The sequence below is a fragment of the Symphalangus syndactylus genome, chromosome 6, assembly GCF_028878055.3.
Source record: "Symphalangus syndactylus isolate Jambi chromosome 6, NHGRI_mSymSyn1-v2.1_pri, whole genome shotgun sequence".
Classification (NCBI taxonomy): domain Eukaryota; kingdom Metazoa; phylum Chordata; class Mammalia; order Primates; family Hylobatidae; genus Symphalangus; species Symphalangus syndactylus.
The window spans coordinates 93562295-93584897 of NC_072428.2; the positions used below are offsets into that span (position 1 = coordinate 93562295).

The 22603-nt window shown below is 39.4% G+C and overlaps 1 protein-coding gene across 2 annotated transcripts in view; it reads right to left on the reverse strand.

Moving 5' to 3' along the window:
- The window catches only part of RELN (reelin), a 533709-nt gene that overhangs the window by 53314 nt on the left and 457792 nt on the right, over positions 1-22603 (reverse strand). For both annotated transcript variants that reach the window (XM_055283529.2, XM_055283528.2), the window contains exons 42-46: positions 22100-22320; positions 19724-19871; positions 17195-17453; positions 16084-16333; positions 12334-12502 (exon numbers count right to left, since the gene is read on the reverse strand). In XM_055283529.2, the coding sequence (XP_055139504.1) occupies positions 12334-12502; positions 16084-16333; positions 17195-17453; positions 19724-19871; positions 22100-22320 (1047 nt within the window). The remainder of the gene's footprint in view (positions 1-12333; positions 12503-16083; positions 16334-17194; positions 17454-19723; positions 19872-22099; positions 22321-22603) is intronic.

Here is a 22603-nt window from a genome sequence, read left to right on the forward strand (position 1 = left end):
GGACAGAGAAAACTGTACAGAGAAAAGAAAGAGCATAATAAATGAGACCAGACTTATTTTACATCAATATAAAAGCGATATAAGTAAAGCTAAAACAGAGGTTCTCCCATTCCAGAGACAGAAATATATTTGCTCATTCACACAGTTCTGGGGAGCGTCTTACTCAGAAATACAACAACACGTGTTTTCAGAGGCACTAGATGGCAGTAAAATCCAAGCAATGCCTGAGGCTCAAGTGCGTTGAACATGAAAAGACTTTTAGAGGAAACCATTTGTGTTTATTGATCAATATATGTTCTGTCATTAAGAGACCGTTAATCATTTGACTCAGGAATATCTGTTTAAGGCAGGACAAAACACCAAACAACAGGAAGGAGTTTGCATTTTCCAAATGAAAATATTTCTATAAAGTTTAGAAAATGGAGAAGAAACAGACTAGAACTAAAATCTTCACTCTGAAATAAAGAGGTCACTCTGTTACACGTCTGTTGAGCGTCTATGTACAAACTGGTTTCTCCATAATTTTGCTTGCTCCCCAGCTTTGGCATGTTCCCCCAGCAGAGTGATCTCTGCCTAATAAACTCCTGTCACTTTCTACCGCATTTTACCGAAACCCCTAGTCCGCTCCTTGGCCCACAAGGTTCTGCCTGAGATCCGCCTGAACCTGGGCCTCTGCTTCCCTCTCTCATCATGGTCACTCGCCTCTGGAGCACTGTTTCTCCCCTCAGGCCCCAGAGCACACCAAACTCGTTCCCACCTTTCTGCCTGTATGTTCTCTCTCTCTCTCTCTCTCTTCCTGCCTCTCCCTCCCTCTCCCTCCCTTCCTGTCTCTCTTTCTGCCTGGTTAACCTTTGTGTGTACTTCGGGTCTCAGAGGAAATGTCAGGTCCTCACAGAGAATTTTTCTTCCTGACCCCTTTTAAAATGATGTTTCTTCCATGCTATTCTCTCTCATAGCAAACTGTTGTTTTCCTCTTATATTTTTTGTCACAATTATAGTTATACATTTATTTGCATAGTATTTGATACATGTCTGTCTCTTCCTTGAACGGTAAGTTATAAGGAAGAGGGCAGGGTTGATTCCTTTTTGCTCAACATCGTAGACTTCATGGACAGCACCTAAAACTTAGTAGGTGTTATAAAGGTCCAGGAAATTGGCATCCAGGGGCTTCCATTCTCACAGTAAGCAATGTGGAAATGCACCTACCCCCGCAAGTTGTGTAACTCAGTGGTTTTGCTGATAAATTATTTTTAATGACTAAATTTATCTAAATTTATTTATAGCTATGTCTGTTTATCTGCAGCAACAACTTATAATTAACATAGTGGAATACCATATTTCCATAGCACATAATTACTCGGAGTCAACATTTATATATTTATTGTTTTTTTTTTTTAGACTGTAAGCTTCTGAAGGGCAGAGAATATCTTTGTATCCCTTAGGGGAATATTGGTTTGTATCCTCGGTTCTTTTAGATAGTAGGTAAGTAATAAAACTTTCTTTGTTCCTCTAATATCTTACACACACTTCACCAAAGCCCACGTCACCTTGTATTAAAAGTGCCTATTCATATGTAATTTCCTGTTAGATTATTTTCCTTATTTATCATTTTATTGTTGGTGGCACCTACAGATGGAGCTTCATAAACATTTGCTGAAAGACTATTAAGTTGGTAGCAATAAAGATGCCCAGGAAGATCAAAACACCCTACAAGAGGCGTCCTGTAGGGTAGATGGGCAAGACCTGGTTTCAGCTGTGGAGGGGTGGTGATTTGATGGCTGTTAAAGGGGCAGACAGCTTCCCAGCAGCTGAGAGGTGGCATGGGTTGCTTAGCAGGTGGTTGCTTTCTGAGCACTGGCTGTGTTTAATCACAATGTGGGCAACCACTTAGAGAAACTGTATGGAAGATTTAGGAGCCAGATGCATTGTTGGAGTTGACAGCATTTATGGGGACTTCCAATGCTGACATTTTCAATCTGTGCAACTCTCTGGCATTTCAGAGAAGAGGAAACAGTAAGAAACTACATGAAAAATGTACTAACACAGGAGTTGGCCCCTCAGGAGTAAAGATAAGTGAGGGCTTGCACCAGTAGGTTCTATGTCCACGGTGAGTAACTGAAGGAGTTAAATGAGATGATTTTTAAGGCCCCTTCTCAGATGTGATGATTTTATATTCTTAAGAATAACTATACCTAGTAATTATGTACCCATCAAACAAGGATACACATACTATCCAATATTAATTTGTAAGAAGAGGAAACATTTTCACTAAGAACTGGAATACAAGTTAAAAATGAGAGTTTGGAAGTTGAATTGCCAGGACTTCTTATTCCCAGCCCTGTCACAGCTCCACTGTGTGAAGGGGCCACATCACTTATGTTTATGTGCTGATGCTTCTCTGTCAGTAAAACTAGGAAGATGCTACTTTCTGCCTCACAAGGGTGTTGTGAAAATTAATTAGTTCTTGTTTACCAAGACCTACGAGTGTCTTGGTGGAGTTCCTCGGCAGGTGTCATAATTTATCTTTATAATGATGGCCACCATCAGCTGCTACTTCTTGGAGTTGGGGGAAAAATGGTCCCAGAGAAGATCTCTCATTTTTCCATATCCTTGAACTCTCTCCTCTTGCTTCTTTTGCGGAGTTATACCATTTCTTCCCCATCTATAGTATGTAGTAAGTGTTACATCAGTTTTGTTTAATAGCTATCCATTGCTAAGTAGTTAAAATATTACTGTTAATAGTATGGTTCCCCTCACTGGTCTCCCAGGTAGCTCTCCCCACACTACCTCCACACCTTTTAACAAATTTCACTACACGTTACAGAGTCTTCATTTTTGCTCTTTTCTTCAGAATGACTCTGTCTACATATGAAGTCCTCGCTGTCATCATCATCATGAGAAAAAGCCCTTTGAAAGGAACATAATGTTTTAAACCTCTTCATCCTTCCCTGAAATATTTTACTTCAAAAGAGATACATAAAATATTCAAGCCTAGAAAATCTAGCCTAACAATGCCATTCTACCAAAGATGACGATGACGCCCAGTTACCTAAGTCTCACACTGATTCACTAACAAAACTGAGACAAGGCAAGGATCTCTTGGTTCATGATTACTTTGTATTCTCATTAAGTAAATCTTTCAAAACTCTACTGCAACCTCCACAAAATCATCCTACCCTTATCATTACCCGTAAATATGAACAGTTGTTAAGCTATGGGAGGCTGTATGCGTTGCAGCTACATGTGTCTTGACTTCTGTGTCAGCTTCAGAGCTGAAGCCCTGGCCCTCTGTGTTTGAGCAACAGACTCTGTGATGTCAGCCCATTTCAAAACTGTGTCTATTTGCCTTGCAAGCCAAGACCCTTCCTTTATGTTTTGCATAAAATTTCCTCCACTAGCCTATTTCTTTGTATTAGCCTATCTTTGACAAAGTTGGAGAATATTCCAAAGAAGATATATAAATGGCCAATAAGCCCAGGATAAGAAGCCCAACATCATCAGCCTTTAGGGAAATGTCAGTGAGAACCACAATGAGATACTTCACATCCATGAAGATGGCAACAGTCAAAAAAACAATAACAAGTGCTGGTAAGGATATGGGGAAATTAGAATCCTCTACATTGCTGGTGGGAATGTAAAAGAGTACAGCTGTTGTGGATAAAAGGTTGTCAGTTTCTCAAAATGTTGAACATAATTACCAGCAATTCCAGTCCTAGGTATATAGCCAAGAAAAGTGAAAACATACACCCACATAAAACTTGCACAGGAATGTCCACAGCAGCATAAAAGGTGGAAGGAACCCAAGAACCTATCAAGTGATGAACAGATAAATAAAACGTGGTATATCCATAAAATGGAATATTAATCATCTGTAAGGAGGAATGAGGAGCTGATACATTCCACAATATATCACACTACACTTTGATGCTAAGTGAAGGAAGCCAATTGTAAAACAAACACACATTGTATAATTCCATTTCTATGAACTGTCCAGAACAGGCAAATACAGAACGTAGCTTAGTGGTTACCTAGGGCTGAGGTGAGGGGTGGGGAGTGACTGCTAATAAGTATAGGATTTCTTTTAGCGGGGGACAAAATATTCTAAAATTACACTGTGGTGATGGTTTCAACAACCTGTGGGTTTTTTTTTTTATTTAGTAATGACTAAAAAACATTGAATTGTACACTTTATTTTTTTGAGACAGGGTCTCATTTTGCTCTGTCATGCAGGCTGGAGTGCAATGGCATGATCTCAGCTCACTGCAATCTCTGCCTCCCAGGTTCAAGCCATACTTATGCCTCAGCCTCCCAAGTAACTGGGATTACAGGCACGCACCACCGTGCCCGGCTAATTTTTGTATTTTTAGTAGAGATGGGGTTTCACCATGTTAGCCAGGCTGGTCTTGAACTCATGACCTCGGGTGATCCACCTGCCTCGACCTCCCAAAGTGTTGAGATTACAGACATGAACCACTGCACCCAGCCAATAAGCTTTTTTAAAGTAAAGAATATGGCCGGGCATGGTGGCTCATGCCTGTAATCCCAGCACCTTGGGAGGCCGAGGTGGGTGGATCACGAGGTCCAGAGATCAAGACCATCCTGGACAACATGGTGAAACCCTGTCTCTACTAAAAATACAAAAATTAGCTGGGCATCATAGTGTGCGCCTGTAGTCCCAACTACTGGGGAGGCTGAGGCAGGAGAATCGCTTGAACCTGGGAGGTGGAGGTTGCAGTGAGCCGAGATCGCACCACTGCACTCCAGCCTGACGACAGAGCGAGACTCCATCTCAAAAAAAAAAAAAAAAGTCCTCTCTAAATTTGTTTACCTGAAAGTGTTATAGCCTCCCCTCCCCATCTCTTTCCCCCATTCCTTTCACAATGTTGCCCTTTTTGTGCACAGCACCTTTCCTTAGAACTTCCTGCAGACATTAAGTAGCTTCCAAGCTGTGGCTAAAACCACTTGGGCTTCCAAAGTGTAGTTAATCTTTTTTTTTTTTTTTTTTTTTTTATTATACTTTAGGGTTTTAGGGTACATGTGCACAATGTGCAGGTTTGTTACATATGTATCCATGTGCCATGTTGATTTCCTGCACCCATTAACTCGTCATTTAGCATTAGGTGTATCTCCTAATGCTGTCCCTCCCCCCTCCCCCCACCCCACAACAGTCCCCGGAGCGTGATGTTCCCCTTCCTGTGTCCATGAGTTCTCATTGTTCAATTCCCACCTATGAGTGAGAACATGCGGTGTTTGGTTTTTTGTCCTTGCGATAGTTTACTGAGAATGATGTTTTACAGTTTCATCCATGTCCCTACAAAGGACACGAACTCATCATTTTTTATGGCTGCATAGTATTCCATGGTGTATATGTGCCACATTTTCTTAATCCAGTCTATCGTTGTTGGATATTTGGGTTGGTTCCAACTCTTTGCTATTGTGAATAGTGCCGCAATAAACATACGTGTGCATGTGTCTTTATAGCAGCATGATTTATAGTCCTTTGGGTATATACCCAGTAATGGGATGGCTGGGTCAAATGGTATTTCTAGTTCTAGATCCTTGAGGAATCGCCACACTGACTTCCACAATGGTTGAACTAGTTTACAGTCCCACCAACAGTGTAAAAGTGTTCCTATTTCTCCACATCCTCTCCAGCACCTGTTGTTTCCTGATTTTTTAATGATGGCCATTCTAACTGGTGTGAGATGGTATCTCACTGTGGTTTTGATTTGCATTTCTCTGATGGCCAGTGATGATGAGCATTTCTTCATGTGTTTTTTGGCTGCATAAATGTCTTCTTTTGAGAAGTGTCTGTTCATGTCCTCTGCCCACTTTTTGATGGGGTTGTTTGTTTTTTTCTTGTAAATTTGTTAAAATCCTACAAGAAAACCTAGGCAATACCATTCACGACATAGGCGTGGGCAAGGACTTCATGTCTAAAACACCAAAAGCAATGGCAACAAAAGCCAAAATCGACAAATGGGATCTCATTAAACTAAAGAGCTTCTGCACAGCAAAAGAAACTATCATCAGAGTGAACAGGCAACCTACACAATGGGAGAAAATTTTTGCAACCTACTCATCTGACAAAGGGCTAATATCCAGAATCTACAATGAACTCAAACAAAGTGTAGTTAATCTTTAAAGAAGGTGGTATCAGTTAGGTCATTAGGGCTAGTAGAAGGGAATAGATCATCTTCAAACTGTGACTTAAAATAGCCAAGTCACACCTGAGCCTTTCAGCAGCCACTCCTCTCCTCCCTTTCTCGGTGGATTTGAGTTACCTGCCCTTCCACTGACTCACCCTGGGTCTAAGGTGATATTCAAGAACCCATGCTATTTGAGCCACCTCTTATTTTTAGGTCTGGGGTTAGTAAGGAGGAGGAGGCAGATTCAGAGTAGGGGCTATGAAACTGATGTTGGCATCTTCCTCTCCTCCTTTTCAGTCTCTCTCAATAACTCCTGACATTCCTGCCTTCCAATTTCTCCTCAGACCATCTCTCTTAGGCAAGCAATAAAGAGGTAGTACTAATATAGTGGTTAAGCCCATGGGCTCTGGCGCCAGACAAACTGTATTTATTTCCAGTATCTTACTGAAACTGTTTGTTCGAAGGTCACTCATTCTCTCAAATTGAAAAATCCAGTGAAGTTTTGTGAAACTTTTAAATTCACTACTCTCTATAGTTTATGTCATTGAAGGCCATCTCTTCCTGCTTGTTAATCTCCTCTCACCTGGCTTCTGGATACCATGTTATTCTGAATCTTCTCTCTGCCTGAATCCTCTCAGTCCCCTTGCTGGCCATTTCTGCTCCTTCTGCTATTAAATTTAGGAGTCCTCTGTCTCCCTCTCTTTTTAACCACTCTCTTATGGAGGCAGGTGCAGTTTTACAGCATTGCCTATTATTCTATGTTCATGCCTCCGAAGTTCATTATCTTCTCTTGGGCTCAGATCTTCATGTCTCTGTCAAATGGACATTTCCATTTGTACCTCTAGCCATCACATGTAATCCAGCATCATTTGACTAAATTTGCCATATTGTCCCTCCTGGAATCACCTTTAGCCTGCTCCCCACATCTTCTCACTATTTTACTAGGCTTCAAACTCTAGAGTCATCTCTTGACCTATGTAATGGAGAAGGAGAAATTAGCGGCTGGGTTTTTTTTTTTTTTTTTTATTATACTTTAGGGTTTTAGGGTAAATGTCCAACAACGATAGACTGGATTAAGAAAATGTGGCACATATACACCATGGAATACTATGCAGCCATAAAAAATGATGAGTTCGTGTCTTTTGTAGGGACATGGATGAAACTGGAAAACATCATTCTCAGTAAACTATCACAAGGACAAAAACCAAACACCACGGCTGGGTTTTAATCAATTCTTTCTTTGAAATGCTCTGTCATATCTGCCTCATTCCCTCAGCTGTAGCCCAGACTTGTTATTTCACTTAGAAGTTATTGTCACAACACCTTTGCCACCTCCTCTTATGTGAATCTGTCTGTTGTCCCGATTTTTTTCTTGGAAGAATATTCTCAGCTCAAAACCCACCACAGTTCATTTTGCCTACAAATCTAAACCCCTTTGCCTTGCTTCAATGCTTGCTATAAGTTAACCCAGCTCTATGAACCAGCATCTTGTCATAGCTTCCAGATATGAGCCCTCTGCTTGAATTGGCAACTCATGTGCTTCCCCTAGGCCCACACTTATGTGTCCTTGCACTGTCTACATTGTTCCCCTGATTTAGAGTGTTCTTTCATTTACCCATCTAATTCCTAGCCATCCTTCAAGGCCAGGCCCCATCTCTTCCATGAAACACTAGAATTCTGGCTTTCAATATCATCTCCCATTTCTTGATACTGCAGCATTTCTAGCCCATTCCTCAATGAAGCACTAAATTATAATGAGCAGGTATTATTTTTCAGTTGTTTCTTGGGTATATGTCTAATTTTCCTTAAATAGATTGTAACCTCCTCCAGCACAAGAATTTAAGACAGTGCCCTACCCATTATCATGGGCTCACTCTAATTCAAGATTAAGCTGTGACTTAGGAAAATTTCTTAGTCTGAGGTTGAAGTCTGATAATAAACCTGTGTTATGGTTAACAAGTGTGATTATGTGGTTAACTCATAAAAGTAGAAATAATTTTCATTTTTAATAAATCTTGACAATGTTCTCAACACTTCCATGCACATTTATGAGATTTTCATATGGTGAAAAGGATCTCCATTTTTCAGATGAAGAGACTGACGTTTAGAAACACAAAATAACTTGCTTAAAAGCTCATAGGGGTGAAAAGGCAGAGCCCTCCACTCTACTACAATACTTTTTGTTCATTTATTTATAAATCATCTTCTTTCAGGAAGGTCTAACTTAACTAATGCGTATGGCAAGGAATAGAAACTATGAATTTGTCTACTCCAATTATTTATGTTTTAACATAGCAATGTCTGGAGCAGAGTGTGATGTAGTCTGGAGCAGAGTGTGATGTATCTTGTGTTTAGTTTCAGTGTTCCCTTCCTAGTTAGGAGCACCAGCATCCGTTCAGTTTTGCAACTCAAAGACCAGGGAGTCATCTTCAGCCCTGCCCTTTCCCTCAAGCTCCCACGTCAATTTCATGACCCAGCTTGGCCAGTTTCATTGCCTCCCATGTCTCTTGACTTTCTCCACTTCTCTTCATGTCTACTGCCTGTACCATCGGCATTTCTTATTTCTTCAAGAGCCTCTTTACATCTACTCTTATCCTCTCCTATTTGTTTTCTGGTTAGAATGGGCTTTTCTGTGGCTACTACAAAAGTAAAAAAAAAAAAAAAAAAAAAAAAAAAACCAACAGATGCTGGCGAAGTTATGGAGAAAAAGGAATGCGTTTACCCTGTTGGTGGGAGTATAAATTAGTTCAACCATTGTGGAAGACAGTGTGGCGTTTCCTCAAAGACCTAGAGGCAGAAACAGCATTTGACCCAGCAATCCCATTACTGGGTATATACCCAAAGGAACATAAATCATTCTATTATCGATACACACATATGTTCATTGCAGCAGTATTCACAATAACAAAGACATGGAATCAACCTAATAGCCCATCGGTGATAGACTGGATAAAGAAAATGTGGTACATATACACCATGGAATACTATGCAGCCATAAAAAGTAATGAGATCATGTCATTTGCAGGGATGTGGATGGAGCTGGAAGCCATTATCCTCAGCAAACTAATGCAGGAACAGAAAACCAAATACCACATGTTCTCACTTATAAGTGGGAGCTGAACAATGAGAACACATGGACACACAAGGGGGGAACAACACACACTGGGGCTTGTTGGAAAGTGGGGAGTGGGAGGAGGGAAAGCATCAGGAAGAATAGCTAATGGATGCTGGGCTTAGTACCTAAGTGATTGGATGACCTGTGCAGCAAACTACCACGGCACATGTTTATCTATGTAACAGACCTGCACATCTTGCACATGGACCCCTGAACTTAAAAGCTGGAAATAAAAAAAAAAGAAGACGCTTTTCTGAATGCAAATCTGTTCATGTCTCCCTATTGCCAAACACTTTAACAGGCTTTTAAGTGTTCCTATAATGAACCTCCAAATCTTTAATACAACCTACAATGCTCTTCATGGTCTGACACCATCTCATACCTCACCTTGCTCCTCTCTCTATTTGATCCATATATTCAGCATCTCAAATACACCTGCCCCCTCCTACAATTGGCTGCTATCCTTGCTTGGAACACTCCTACCTTTACACTTTACCTAGTTAACTTGTATTCAACCTTCATACCTTGCCTCAATTATCCTTTCTTTCAAGAAAGCATTCCTTGGCCTTCTTGACCAGGTTGCATCACCCTATGATACAGAAACTTAGAGCATCATGTACCTGTTCTCCATCACTTATCACAGTTGAATTTTATATTTACTCCTGTGATTATTGGTGATTTCTGGCCAATACTCCTCTCCTACCAAATTAAAAGCTCCTTGAGTCAGGGATCAGTTCAGCTCCCTCATAGGCCTAGCACATAATTAAACAGTTAAAAATATTTGTTTAATGAGTGACTGAATGAATAATTGCTACTGATGACTAGTGACCATTTTAGTTTGGTGAATGGTTTGACATCAATTTGTGACCAGCCAACCTCAGCTGACACTCACTAGTACTGTGCCAACAATACTGGGATCCTAGCCTTATGGTCATGTGTTGAGTAGACAAGGCTGCAGTTGTGACATGGTCACAGTCATTCCTAACCCTTACTGAGCACATGTCTTTAAGTTGTCAGCATCATGTGTGTTTATAGCAAAGAGCTACAAACTGAAATCCTCAATTCTGGTCTGCTGGACTACAAAAACATTGACATTTCAACACATTTCCAGATAACAGAGACAGTGATTTTAATTTAAAACAAGGAAACACCATATTTACCAAGTAACTGAATGTAAAAGTAGATGTAGTATAGATATGTTTACTCATGTTTGAAACAAGTAACTCTGAGAATGGCATATTGTCCTAATGATCTTTGGCATATGGCAGAGAAGTGAGTCTGGCTTGGGCCCCCTCCATGCACGTTTCAAGGACCCCAAAGGGCCTTGTTACAAGGCAGTGTCACCTTTAAGACAATGGTACATGAGCCTTGAGGGTAATATAATAAACAAACTCCTTATTTTCAGTACAGAATGGGGGAAATGGATGGTCATCAGATTTTTCAAATAACATTTGAAAGGGTCAAAATTCTTATGGGTATGTACAAGAGACAATTAAAAGATAGATTAAAAGATGAGAAATAATTACTTTTCTTGAGTAAAAGACTCAAGGGCATAATGACTAGCTGGAGTAAATCTTAGAATGTCACTTATTTGCAAAATGTGACCGAGTAGCTGGGTAATAATTCATAGAATTCATAAAGACTTAAAAGACTGTTGCCTTAATGGAGTTTTTTCTATTTTACTTATTAAGATCGCTTTAATAATTCATGCGTGGCAACACCTTTAATGAGCAACAAAATCTCACATATCTCATTTAAACTTGGCAACTCTGCTGACAGTTAATATAGTCTCGTACCTCTGAGCCAGCAATTGTAAAGCAGCCCTAGGCTGTTACTAACGGAAACCATCCCATTTATGATAATCCTAAGAAAAGTTATGCCCTAGATGAATGGTTGAATTTTATGGTCATTTGCTAGGAAAATTTATTCATTCTTCATTTGTGGGAAGATGACAAAACAATAATAAGCCCAAACTATAACTCCTGTTCCACACAGTGGGTTGGTTGCTTTGCTTCTTTCTTAATGCAGCAACTGAAAACCATTTTCTTGGAGGGAATAGGAGTTTCTATCAAGATGTTAACGCTTTCCTATAAGTAGCACCTAGTTTAATGAAAGAGAGAGTGTCATGTAACACTATTCCACTAGGCAAAGCTAATTCTCTGCTTTACTCAAACAGGAGTGGAAATGCACAGATAATTTAGATTTAACTTCTTTATCAGAATTTACTAGGCAATTTTATTATTTACTTTAATTTTTTTTGAGACAGGGTCTGGCTCTAACACCCAAGCTGGAGTGCAGTGGCATGATCATAACTCACTGCATCCTCAAACCCCTGGGTTCTAGTGATCCTCCTGCCTCAGCCTCCTGAGTGGCTGGGACTACAGGTAGGTACCACCATGCCTGGCTAATTTTTAAATTTTTTTTGTAGAGATGGGGTCTCGCTGTTGTTTCCCAGGCTGGTCTTGAACTCCTGGTCTCAAGTGATCCTTCTGTACCAGGCAATTTTATTAAGCCCTGATCGCTTTCCATAGAGACAAGAATGAAAGGTTTTTCACATAAAAGAATGCTTCAGGTGATAATTCTCAAGATAATGTCCAAAATAAAATTTTAAAAGCAGACATAACTTTAATGTACATTTATTTGCTACATTCATTTATAGGACATCACTCACTCCTATATTTACAGCAGTCTCACTAGCAGAAAACAGACTCCATTTAAGCCTATTCTGTATCCAATGGGCCTATTTTAAATTACTTGTCTGGGCATCTCTGAATTAAGTTGGAGAAGCCAAGTGATGCAGCCGCTGTTTTCTTTTGTAGTTCATTCTTTAAAAATATTAGAGTTAAAAGTCAGTAAAGGCCTGGCTTTTGGGAAAACATGGAATAATGTTACAATAAAAACTGGTTTCTATTTTACTCATTAAGACAGCCTTAATAATTCATACATGGCAATACCATTAGCAAGTAACAAAACCCTCACATATCTCATTAAATTTGACATGTCAAATTTTATCACATTTGGGCTCACTATACATAGAAGCATGTGGTGAACATGTAGAAGCATCCTTACCTGGTATAAGGAGGGAGTGGCAGAGTGATTCTGGTCCACTTGTTGAAAGTGTCTGACACCAGGATCCGCTGCAGATGATAGCGACTGCATTCCACATTGGTGGGCAGACAGTCCCTTACCAATGGGTGCCATGACAATCCAAGATCTACTGAGTATTCCAATTCAATCGCTGAAACAGGAAACATTATTTTGGATATAAACATATATCTGCAGACCCAGGAACCATAATTGCTTATCATATTTCTGTATGTTTTAGTTTCATTCAAATGTCAGTTTGATTTTTTCCTTATACTTATATTTCCTACTTTGAAATGCTTCCTAGTTTAATTTTTCTCTCTGAATATTACTAGTTATTATTTTTAAATTTCCATGTTGAAATAACTTTTAAGGGGATATGATCAAGTGAAACATAAAGTAAATTTTCGAGAATCACGTCTTATAATGAGAAGCTTTTGGAACAATCACCATGACAAAAGTATTGCTTCACATACAGTTACAGTATTTGAGTAGCTGCATATAATTGTTAAGATATATTTGTAATTTAATATTATAGTGATAGATTATCACAAACATCATTTAAATGGTATATAATTTAATATAGTATAATACCTAAAAATTAATATAGTTTGTTTATGTAATGGTTAACATACAAATAAGGAACATATTATATATTTTAATAATTAGTGTTCAAACTGTTAATAAATTGAGCAGACTTCTCCAATTTTGACCATTTTATAGGAATCCTGACCAACTAATGTCAATTTTGCCCCGGTATGGGTGAAACTTCTTAGAAATTGTAAACTCTCTTTTGCTTGTATATCTTGCTCTGCTGTATTATCGAATATATATAAAATATGGAAATCCAAGGGGTTTAAGGAGGGAGTTGAAGGCCATGGAATATGTGCCAATGCATGCCGTCAGGTTGTGGGTCTAAAGAAAGATATTTCTTTCCTTTTCTTATTCTGGAACATTCAACCCATACCCCCTGTCTTATATTTCTCTCTCCCTATTCACTTTATAAGCTGCCTAAGTCCCTACCTCCCTTCCAAAATTGCTTTCTCTAAGGCTGTGGTTCTCAGTCTTGGCTGCACACTGAAATCACCTGGATACCTTTAGAAACGACTGATTCCTGAGTCTCCCTACCCGAGATTCTAATTGAACTCCTTTGGGGCATGGCCAAGGTGTCAGGAGCTTTAAAGCTTCCCAGGTGATTCTCCCGTGCGGCCAGTGTGAGACCACACACTGCCCTAAGGTTTCTAGGTAAATACAATGGCCTGGTCTCAGTCTTCATTGTGCTTGCCCCCTAACAGTATTGGACATTACTGATTACTCCCTGATTCTTGAAATGTTCTTTTATTTTGAGGGACATCATTCTGAGTCTCCTGTCTTTTATTCTGACTCCTTTGCAGGTTTGCCCAGCTACGGGCATTCTTCCAGACCCTGTTTCTGGCCATCTATTCTACAAGAACACTCTTGATTCAGTGATCACCTCTGTGCCCCAAATTTCCTGGTTTTACATCTCGAAATACAGTTTGTGTCTACTGAGCCTGGCACGTGCTGGATGCTGGGTGTGCTGTGATGAGCAGTATAGACACAGTTCCAGCTTTCTATACTGTATGTCATCTTCACTAAAGGATATCTTCACTTAGAAGTCCTTTCACTTGAATTAAGAAAAACTCACCTCATTAACAAACATCTCCTCTTAACTACCACATTTTATCAATAGCAATACTTTTATACTGGTTTTCTGGGTCCAAAATTTAGAAGTTATTTTAGCCTTTGGTATCAGAGGTTGTTAAGAAAAAACACCATTTAGAAGTTATTTTAGAAATTTTACTTTTCTGTCTCCTTTACCCTCTATGTTCAACTCAGTCCTGAGATCTGCTGATTTTTTTTGCATTATCTCGTATCAATTTTATCTATTCCATGTCTCTTCATGCCACATAGTGCAACTCTACATTGCTTCCTATAGAGATGACCACTGTGGTTTCTTTACCGGAATTCTTCTGTATCCACCTTCATTGGCTCTGGAGCTAATCTTTGTGAAACACATCATGTCACCCCTCTGCACTTGTACTCTCTTGTTCATGACCTTACCAAGCACAAATCCTCATGCCTGCCTCTTAAGGCCCTTCTTAATTTGTTGCCAACTCCACTCAGCCACTTTCCTCTTTCATATTATCATTCATTTTAACCTTTCTCAGGAGGCTGCACCAGCCTGTATAGAAAGTACACGTGACTGGGCTTATGAGGGCAAAATTTTAGTCCTGGTGCTGTGCTGCAGGCTGACCATGTGATAACTTACTTCTTTGGGCTCTCCTCTACTTTCTATGTGAAGAAGGGAGTAAGAGTCTAGACTGTTTTCAGAATCACCACACTGTGCTCTTCTCCACTAGATGCAGACCAAGACCTGTTGAGGCTGGTCTGCTCTCAGTTTTAGGAGAACCCCACATCAGCTTCTTTGCTTCTGCTTACAGCCTAGTTTGGGGGCCCTTTCTTTTCCATCCACCCTTAAAATCTACTTCAACCATCAAGGTCCACTTAAGACTTAGCTCCTTTGTGAAATGTTCCCTAACTTCTTAGATTGGCCAACCATTGGTCATCTCTTGCTCCTTTGAGTTCTCATTACATTTTGTATCAGCACTACTCCATGGAACACTTGATTTACTGGACTCTCTTTGAGGTATCCCATCAGGTAGTCTGTACCTACTGAAGACAGGGTGTGCACCTTCTACTTTTCTGTCTTCTCTTTTCCAAGTTCCATCCCCACTGACTAATCTAATCTTGACTGACTGTGTCTGAGGTAGAAAGAGTATCTCTGGCATTCCTCCTAAAGTATGTCTATTACGTTCAGACTAATGAGAATATTAAAAATTGTAAATTCTGTAGGACCTTGAAAATAACCAAACTCCTCAAATTTCTGGCTCCCTTCTACCCAGAATCTAAAACTGAACGGGGCCCTTGTGAACATTCCAGTTTTTGTCTGTTGGAAGAAGAGTTATGTGGAGATGTGAAAGACCAGGAGACCCAGAATCCTGACAGGTCTGTAAGTTCAGGTAGAGAGTCCAAGTGTGCAATGATGCCAGCTTTTATCTCTCCTAAGATGGGTCTGTGTGAGTGCATGGTATGTGTGAGCGTACACATACACATATTCATTCTAGGGGATGCAAATTGGTCACAATGAGGGTGGCCTGGAATGCGCTATGATCCACGGTGGCAAAAAATATAGGCAAAATGGGAATAACAAAATGTCATCATTTGGGGGGATATGGAGAGGAGACAATAACTGGTTTAATCTAAGGCCCCAAGAATTTAAATCTGTGGATATATATATTAATAAGTCATATATATATATATGAATAAATCATATTGCTTATTCCTGGCATTCTCTATGTGATGGGAGTCCTTACTGGAAAAATACTGCAAGTGTATCCTTTATTCTGTGAGTCTAATACTATAAAACCTGGATTTACAAATTATTACTATTTAGGTTATTTACTTTATAAAATAAGTCTTCATGTACATATGCTTAAAAAATAAGCTCACATTCTATTGCTTTCGAAAATCAACTTTTAAAACTCAGCTTATTAATACATGCAGTATTTTCAAGAATACAGTATGGTTTGACTCAAAGTGCACTTGTGTTTTACTTACAGACCTATCAGAGAGGCAGAGTAGTCCTATGACAGAGGCAGCCACAGAAGTTCATGCACACATGCCTGTCCCTCTACCTGGAGACGGCATACTTACCATAACAAGAGTCTGTGACTGAGCAGGAGGCAGCGAAGTCTATCTGTAGGAAGGAATCCTCATTCACGGCAATGTCTGTGCTGACCACATAACGGGTGCTGGCCTTTTCAATGAAGACCAGGGCATCACCAGTAGAGCCACACACGGGCATCTTGGTGCCTCCTGGGTGAAGCAGCCATTTCCTACTGTCAAGGGTTGTGAAATCATCTTCCAAGACTGTATTACCAGAAATATTTCCTCCAATAAGAATCTGAAATGTATTTTTAAAAAATCCCAAATTTTCCATTTAGTTTTAAGAAATGGAAAGTTCTGCTTTTTTGTTTGTTTGTTTTGATCTGTTGGCCTGCTCAGAACTGGCACTGGATGGCCAGCAGAATGTGAGGGGCCTTTCAGAATGCTCTTGTTTATGTCTGCTTGCCCATCTGGCAAGAAACTACAGAAAACAAATCAAAGGATTGACAAAACCATTCACAGCCTACATTGGCCAAACTGTGCCTTTGGAAATGACATGTACCCAAGCTGGGAAGCAAAATTTGGCTTATGTGTGATTATTTTCCATGTAAAATTTCTATTTAAGGACAGTTGTACCCTAAGGCATTTCAGTTCCAATTCTTTGCATGAACTCCACGGTTTGTTAACAGGTTCTTTGAGTTCTATTTGATATACATTTTATTATGTATAAAGATCCTTTGGAGCAGTCTATAAGGATGTGGGGGAGATTTATTTATTTTTTTCTTCAAAGGCTAGGAAAGGGGATTTGGGAACTACTGCATGTGGCACCAATGCTAATTTGCACATTTTCCTTTTCAGAGAATTACAACCTTGTATCACGCTTGATAAAGTCCCTCTATCCATATGGCAGAATCCTCTATGAGCAGGACCTAGTCCTTCTGTTGTGTTGTTTATTTTTATAAGCTTAGGCAACTGAAGGAATAGAGAATGAAAGGAAGCTAAATGCCATATCTAATCTAGCTGTGTGCCCTTGGGCAAGTCACTCAATTGTCAGTTCTGAGTTTCATCTACTGAGCAAGCAGGTTGAACTAAATGCCTTCTAAGGCCACATTCAGCTCAAGTGACGACAATTAAAATAGTTAATCCTGAAGGGACTGACCTGATCGATAACCCAGGGGCTGTAGAAGTGCCCATTCTCAGACGGTTGCCACCAGCGAAGGCGAGTAGAACCAGAACGGGCTTTCAAGGGTATCTCCAGGGCAATGTACCTGCCCACATTGCTGGAATTGCTGAAAAGGAACTCCTGAAGAAGACTCCACGAGAGGCCACCATTGAGAGAATACTGTAGGAGCACGGGTTGGCTCCTGGGGTCAGGAACGCCTTTACCACATCCCAGTCTCATGAAGAACTGCACAAATCTGACATGTGTAAACGTTACTGAAGACTTTCACTTCCAAAAGAAATCCACATGCTTAACAACAGACAAGCACATGGGGTAATGCAGGGGAATGAATGGCCTCAATAAATATGGCGATTTAATGAGTGTCCAAAGCAATCACTTCAAAGTCTGATTTCCCTTTTTAATAGGAAAGGGAGTTAATTAAATGTGAAGTCTGAAAAAAGGCAATTCTGCACCCATATTTGTGTCTAGCGACTCTCCTCAGAGAAGAGCCTGAGGGGCCTGAGTGTTCCCCGCACCCTTTGGCTCTTCTATAAAAAGATGGGAGGGATCTAAACGGGGTTTGAGTGTGGGAGTGTGTGTTGTCATCTATTTAAGACGAGTTTAATTCCTTAAACTTTGAAAGTCTGAAACAGGAAGAATGTAATTAATGTAGTTTATGCCATATAACTGGCAGATTATTTCTTCTAAAGTTTCACCAGTCGTTTTTCAGATCTCATATTATTGGCTTTGGGAGGCACATTTAAATTCACTGGTTGTAGCACCTCTTTGTGAAAGGCCAGGCATCCTTTGGAAGAGGTATGTCAAGCCTGGGCCTCTTTCCTCTGTTTTGTGCTGGGGCAGGGAGCATGAGTGTGGGGTGGTGGTGGTGGTGGCTGTGCCAGGCTCTGACTGTTGCTGGGTCTGGGGATGGATGATACTGGCCACTGAGAATGGTGGCAGCCGGCCAGTGGCAGCATTCCCAGCTGGCAGGGAGGTGGACAGAGTGGCAGCAACCAGCTGGGGTGCCAATGAAAACTAGCTCACATGTTATCTTTGGCAGGCAAGCTGCTGCTTTCTGGTCTGGCCACGATGCTAGCTGGTAATGCAGAATAAATTTTATGTGTAACCCAACACACATACCCACTAATGTATGCATGCTGGACATAGGAAATATATTAAGATGTATAATAAAAATATTATCAGTACCATATATAAAACCATTCATTCCTCATGAGTTCCCTTCCGCACCCCATTCATTTATCTCATGACCCTGAAAAAATTGGGATTTTACATGGAGCATATTCAGGTCAATATATGCAAATCCTACACAGCATGCTACTGAGATGAGCTAAATAATGGAGCTTTTAACATTGGATTAATGAAAACATACATGGTTAGTGTCTAGTGATGTTTACATTTGTAAAAACAACAATCATTTACAGAGAAATACTTTTAGTATATTCTGTACTTGTATTGAGAAAATCTTTATATTAACTTAGTGACAGACAAACCATGAGAGAATTACTTATTTGGGAACGCCTAATAATTTCTAAATTAGAGAACTCAGCTGCTAATAAAAATCTGAAATAAGGAACATCAAATTAAACTATATGCATTAAAATGGGATAATGAAAAAATACTGTTTTTATAACTGTGTAATTATCTCACAGAACTGTATTTTCTATGAAGTGTGATCAAATTTATGATCAATAAATGAAGCATTTAGGAAAAAGAAGGGGTAAAAATGTTAAGATGTATTTTAAGATACTCTGAAATATTTCAAAAGACAAAAACATGGTTTCTTTGTTCACTTGCAAAATTAGGTCAGGGTTCCATTTTACACATGTTAAACCATCTTTTTTATCTTCCTTGTTAAGTTTTTGGCCCATCAAATGATCAAGGGATACACATCTTGACAGGACATAATCCTCTGAGCCAGTTTAAAATGTTTGTTTCTGAGTGACTGTGTTCAATTTAGAAAATGACTGCTTCGAATGTGTGAGTGAATCATTGGAAAGATGCTTATAAAGAATAAGGCTGCCCTTCAAATGTTTTTAACTTAAATTGCTGGCGGAGATAAAATTAATTATGAATAATTTGAAGATACATTGCATTTCAACTAAGCTTTCTACTAAGCATGGTATAAGTGTAAATGATTTCTACATAGTGCAAGTGCTAATGAAAAGTATGTTACACAGAAAGATAAAGAAGACATAATATTTTATTGAGGTTAAAGTAAATTAAACATTGTTACTTCCTAATCTCAATCTTATAAAATACCAGATGTTAATTTTTGCCTGTTTAGGTGTGTTTCCTTTCTGATTAAGTTATTGAATAATCTCTCTCAGTTTTAGAATAGAAATTATGTAAATTGTGTCTTCCTGAAAGCTTTGATAAAGAGAAAAGTTCAGTATTTATAATGGACGGCCTTGTCCTTGAAATCTCTCTGCTTCTTTCTGATTTGATGATGTTCTGCTATTACACATTACGATGTGTTTTTTTTCCACAGCATCTAAAAATGATTACCTAGCATGTGATAAATCCAGGTCTCGTGTCATCAACATGCGCAAGCCATCTTCATTGAAAAAGAGGTTGTTTCCACTAGAAAGGATTCCACACTTTCGAGATGGTTTCCCACCACTCATTAATAAGAATCTATCAGATTCTAGCTGACCTGAAAAAATTGGAAAATATGGTTTACCTGTGACCCCAAGTATAGTGAGTTGTATTATATTTTTAAAAGGAATATGGTAAATGCATTATGTAGTTTCAAAATATGAAGTCACAAATATTAAAGTAATGTTTTAGGATAAGGGGCATTTTCAACATTTTAGGTTGTTTGAATTGTTTAGCCTTGGCTGGTATAATTTAAAGATTCTTGTGATAGAAGGAGGGGGTATTTTCTTGAGTATCTATGGTCCAGCTAGATGGATCCCTCCTTTCTGCTTGTTCACACTGAAAAAAAGGACACTGGTTAGTCAGAGAGTAGTTCAGGCCATCAGGAAGGTGGGGGCTGTGTGGCCTTTCCACCAGCCTCTCTACTGTGTCCTTTCTAATGTCAGGATAGTATCAGGCAGGGACAATAAAATATTTAAAAAAACAGTTTTAGTGAGAGAAATTTCAATACCATTTATTATTGCCTATTAAATAACGTCTTTAATGCTGGGCGCGATGGCTCACACCCGTAATCACAGCACTTTGGGAGGCCGAGGCAGGTGGATCACCTGAGGTCAGGAGTTCGAGACCAGCCCGGCCAACATGGCAAAACCCTGTCTCTACTAAAAATACAAAAATTAGCTAGGTGTGGTGGCGGGTGCCTGTCATCTCAGCTACTCGGGAGGCTGAGGCAGGAGAATTGCTTGAACCCGGGAGGCGGAGGTGGCAGTTAGCCGAGATCATGCCACTTCACTCCAGCCTGGGTGAAAGAGCAAAACTCCATCTCAAAAAGTAAATAAAATAAAATATAAAATAAAATACTGTCTTTAAAAACCAGCTTTTAAATCTGTTCAGATACTCTGATTTAGTTTATTTATTTTTTCATTGTGGTAAAATACACATCACATAAGATTTACCATTTTAACCATTTCAAAGTAAACAATTCAGTGGCATTTAGTTGATACACTCTGTTGTGCAGCTATCACTACTACCTAGTTCCAGAACTTTTTTATGAGCCTGAAGGGAAACCCTGTGCCCGTTAAACTGTCACTGTCCCCTCATTTCCCCCTCTTCAACCCTGGCAAATGCTCATCTGCTTTCTGTCTTTATGAATTTACTTATTCGGAATATTTCATGAAGACAGACTGACATAATATTTGGCCTTTTGTGTCTGGCTTCTTTCATTTAGCATGGTTTTGAGTTTCATCTATGTTGTAGCATGTATCAGTATTTCATTCCTTTTTATGGCTGAGTAATGTTCCACTGTATGGATATACTTAGATCTAGTTTTAAAATGTATTGTAAAACCATAAATATAACAATTTTACAAAAACTCAGCAAAAAGAAAGAAAATGGTTTGTTTTTTTTTTTTTTTTTTTTGAGATGGAGTCTCGCTCTGTCGCCCAGGCTAGAGTGCAGCGGTGCGATCTTGGCTCACTGCAAACTCCGCCTCTCAGGTTCAAGCGAATCACATCCCGAGTAGCTGGGATTACAAGTGCCCGCCAGCGTGCCCGGCTTTTTTGTATTTTTAATAGAGATGGGGTTTCATCATGTTGGCCAGGCTGATCTCGAATTCCTGACCTTGTGATCCACCTGCCTCAGACTCCCAAAGTGCTGGGATTACAGGCGTGAGCCACTGCACCAGGCCGAAAGAAAATCTTTTAATCCCACTACCCTAATGTAGATAGCTATTATATTTAAGACTGTCTTTTATGGAGATGTTTTTCCACAGTTTGATCGAAGTGCATATATAATTTAAATGCTTTTTTCTAATCATTACATTACATGCATTTTACTACGTTATAACATTGTCTTCACACATAATGATACTGAATTCTAGGTGTAAAACTAAACTACAGAAAGTGATGAGAGGCCATTTAAGCAGTTTGTGGTAAAGCAATAACAGGAATTTGTATTTCTGGAAACTCTTCCATCCAAGATTAACTCTCTATAGATATTTTCTAAAATTGTCATTAGTCAGAAATCACATGTGGTAGAAAAAGTTGTGAACACGGCCTTAGTTTTTCTCAATAAAGGTCTTGTAGCATGTAACAGTATTTCACTCACTGACCATTGTTTCCAAAATGGAACCCTATAAATTCAGAACTAAATGAATTCTTGGATGTTCACAATTGAACTAATAATGAGATATTAGAATTAAACTTAATGATTAGTCATCTACCAAAAATTATGTTTAACATATAAATTCTTTCACAAGACTACACAGAATTTGTAAGAAAAGACTACCTTCGAAATCATCTTTGAGAAAGTCAGGATTTTTGGTGCTTATTTTACAGGTTGGACCTGAGTAGCCAGGGTCACATATACATTTGGTTCCATTGATACAGCTCCCCTGTCCATTACACATCTCCTCACACTGGGGACCGATGTAGACATTATCAATGGCCCATGTCACTGGCTGAGAGCCGGCAGGGTAAAATCCCTGGTACCATCTGAAACGGACAGATCTGGAAAAGAGGTACAAGTCTTTCAAAAGCTAATCAACTGAACAATATACCTTCAAAGTAAGCACATCTGTTCAATGAACAATGGGAAGCTTCTACCTATGCTCAACACCCAAGAAATAGAAAACATTTGCCATTTCAGGAACTCCATTCCTCAATCTCCAGGATTTTGCCAATAAACTTCTTGTTTCTTGTAAGCTTTTCCCAATCCTATCAGAATGTCAACATTTCACTTGATCTTCCCATCTTTTTCAATATTGACTTCCTTGGTGAAGATTTCTCCATC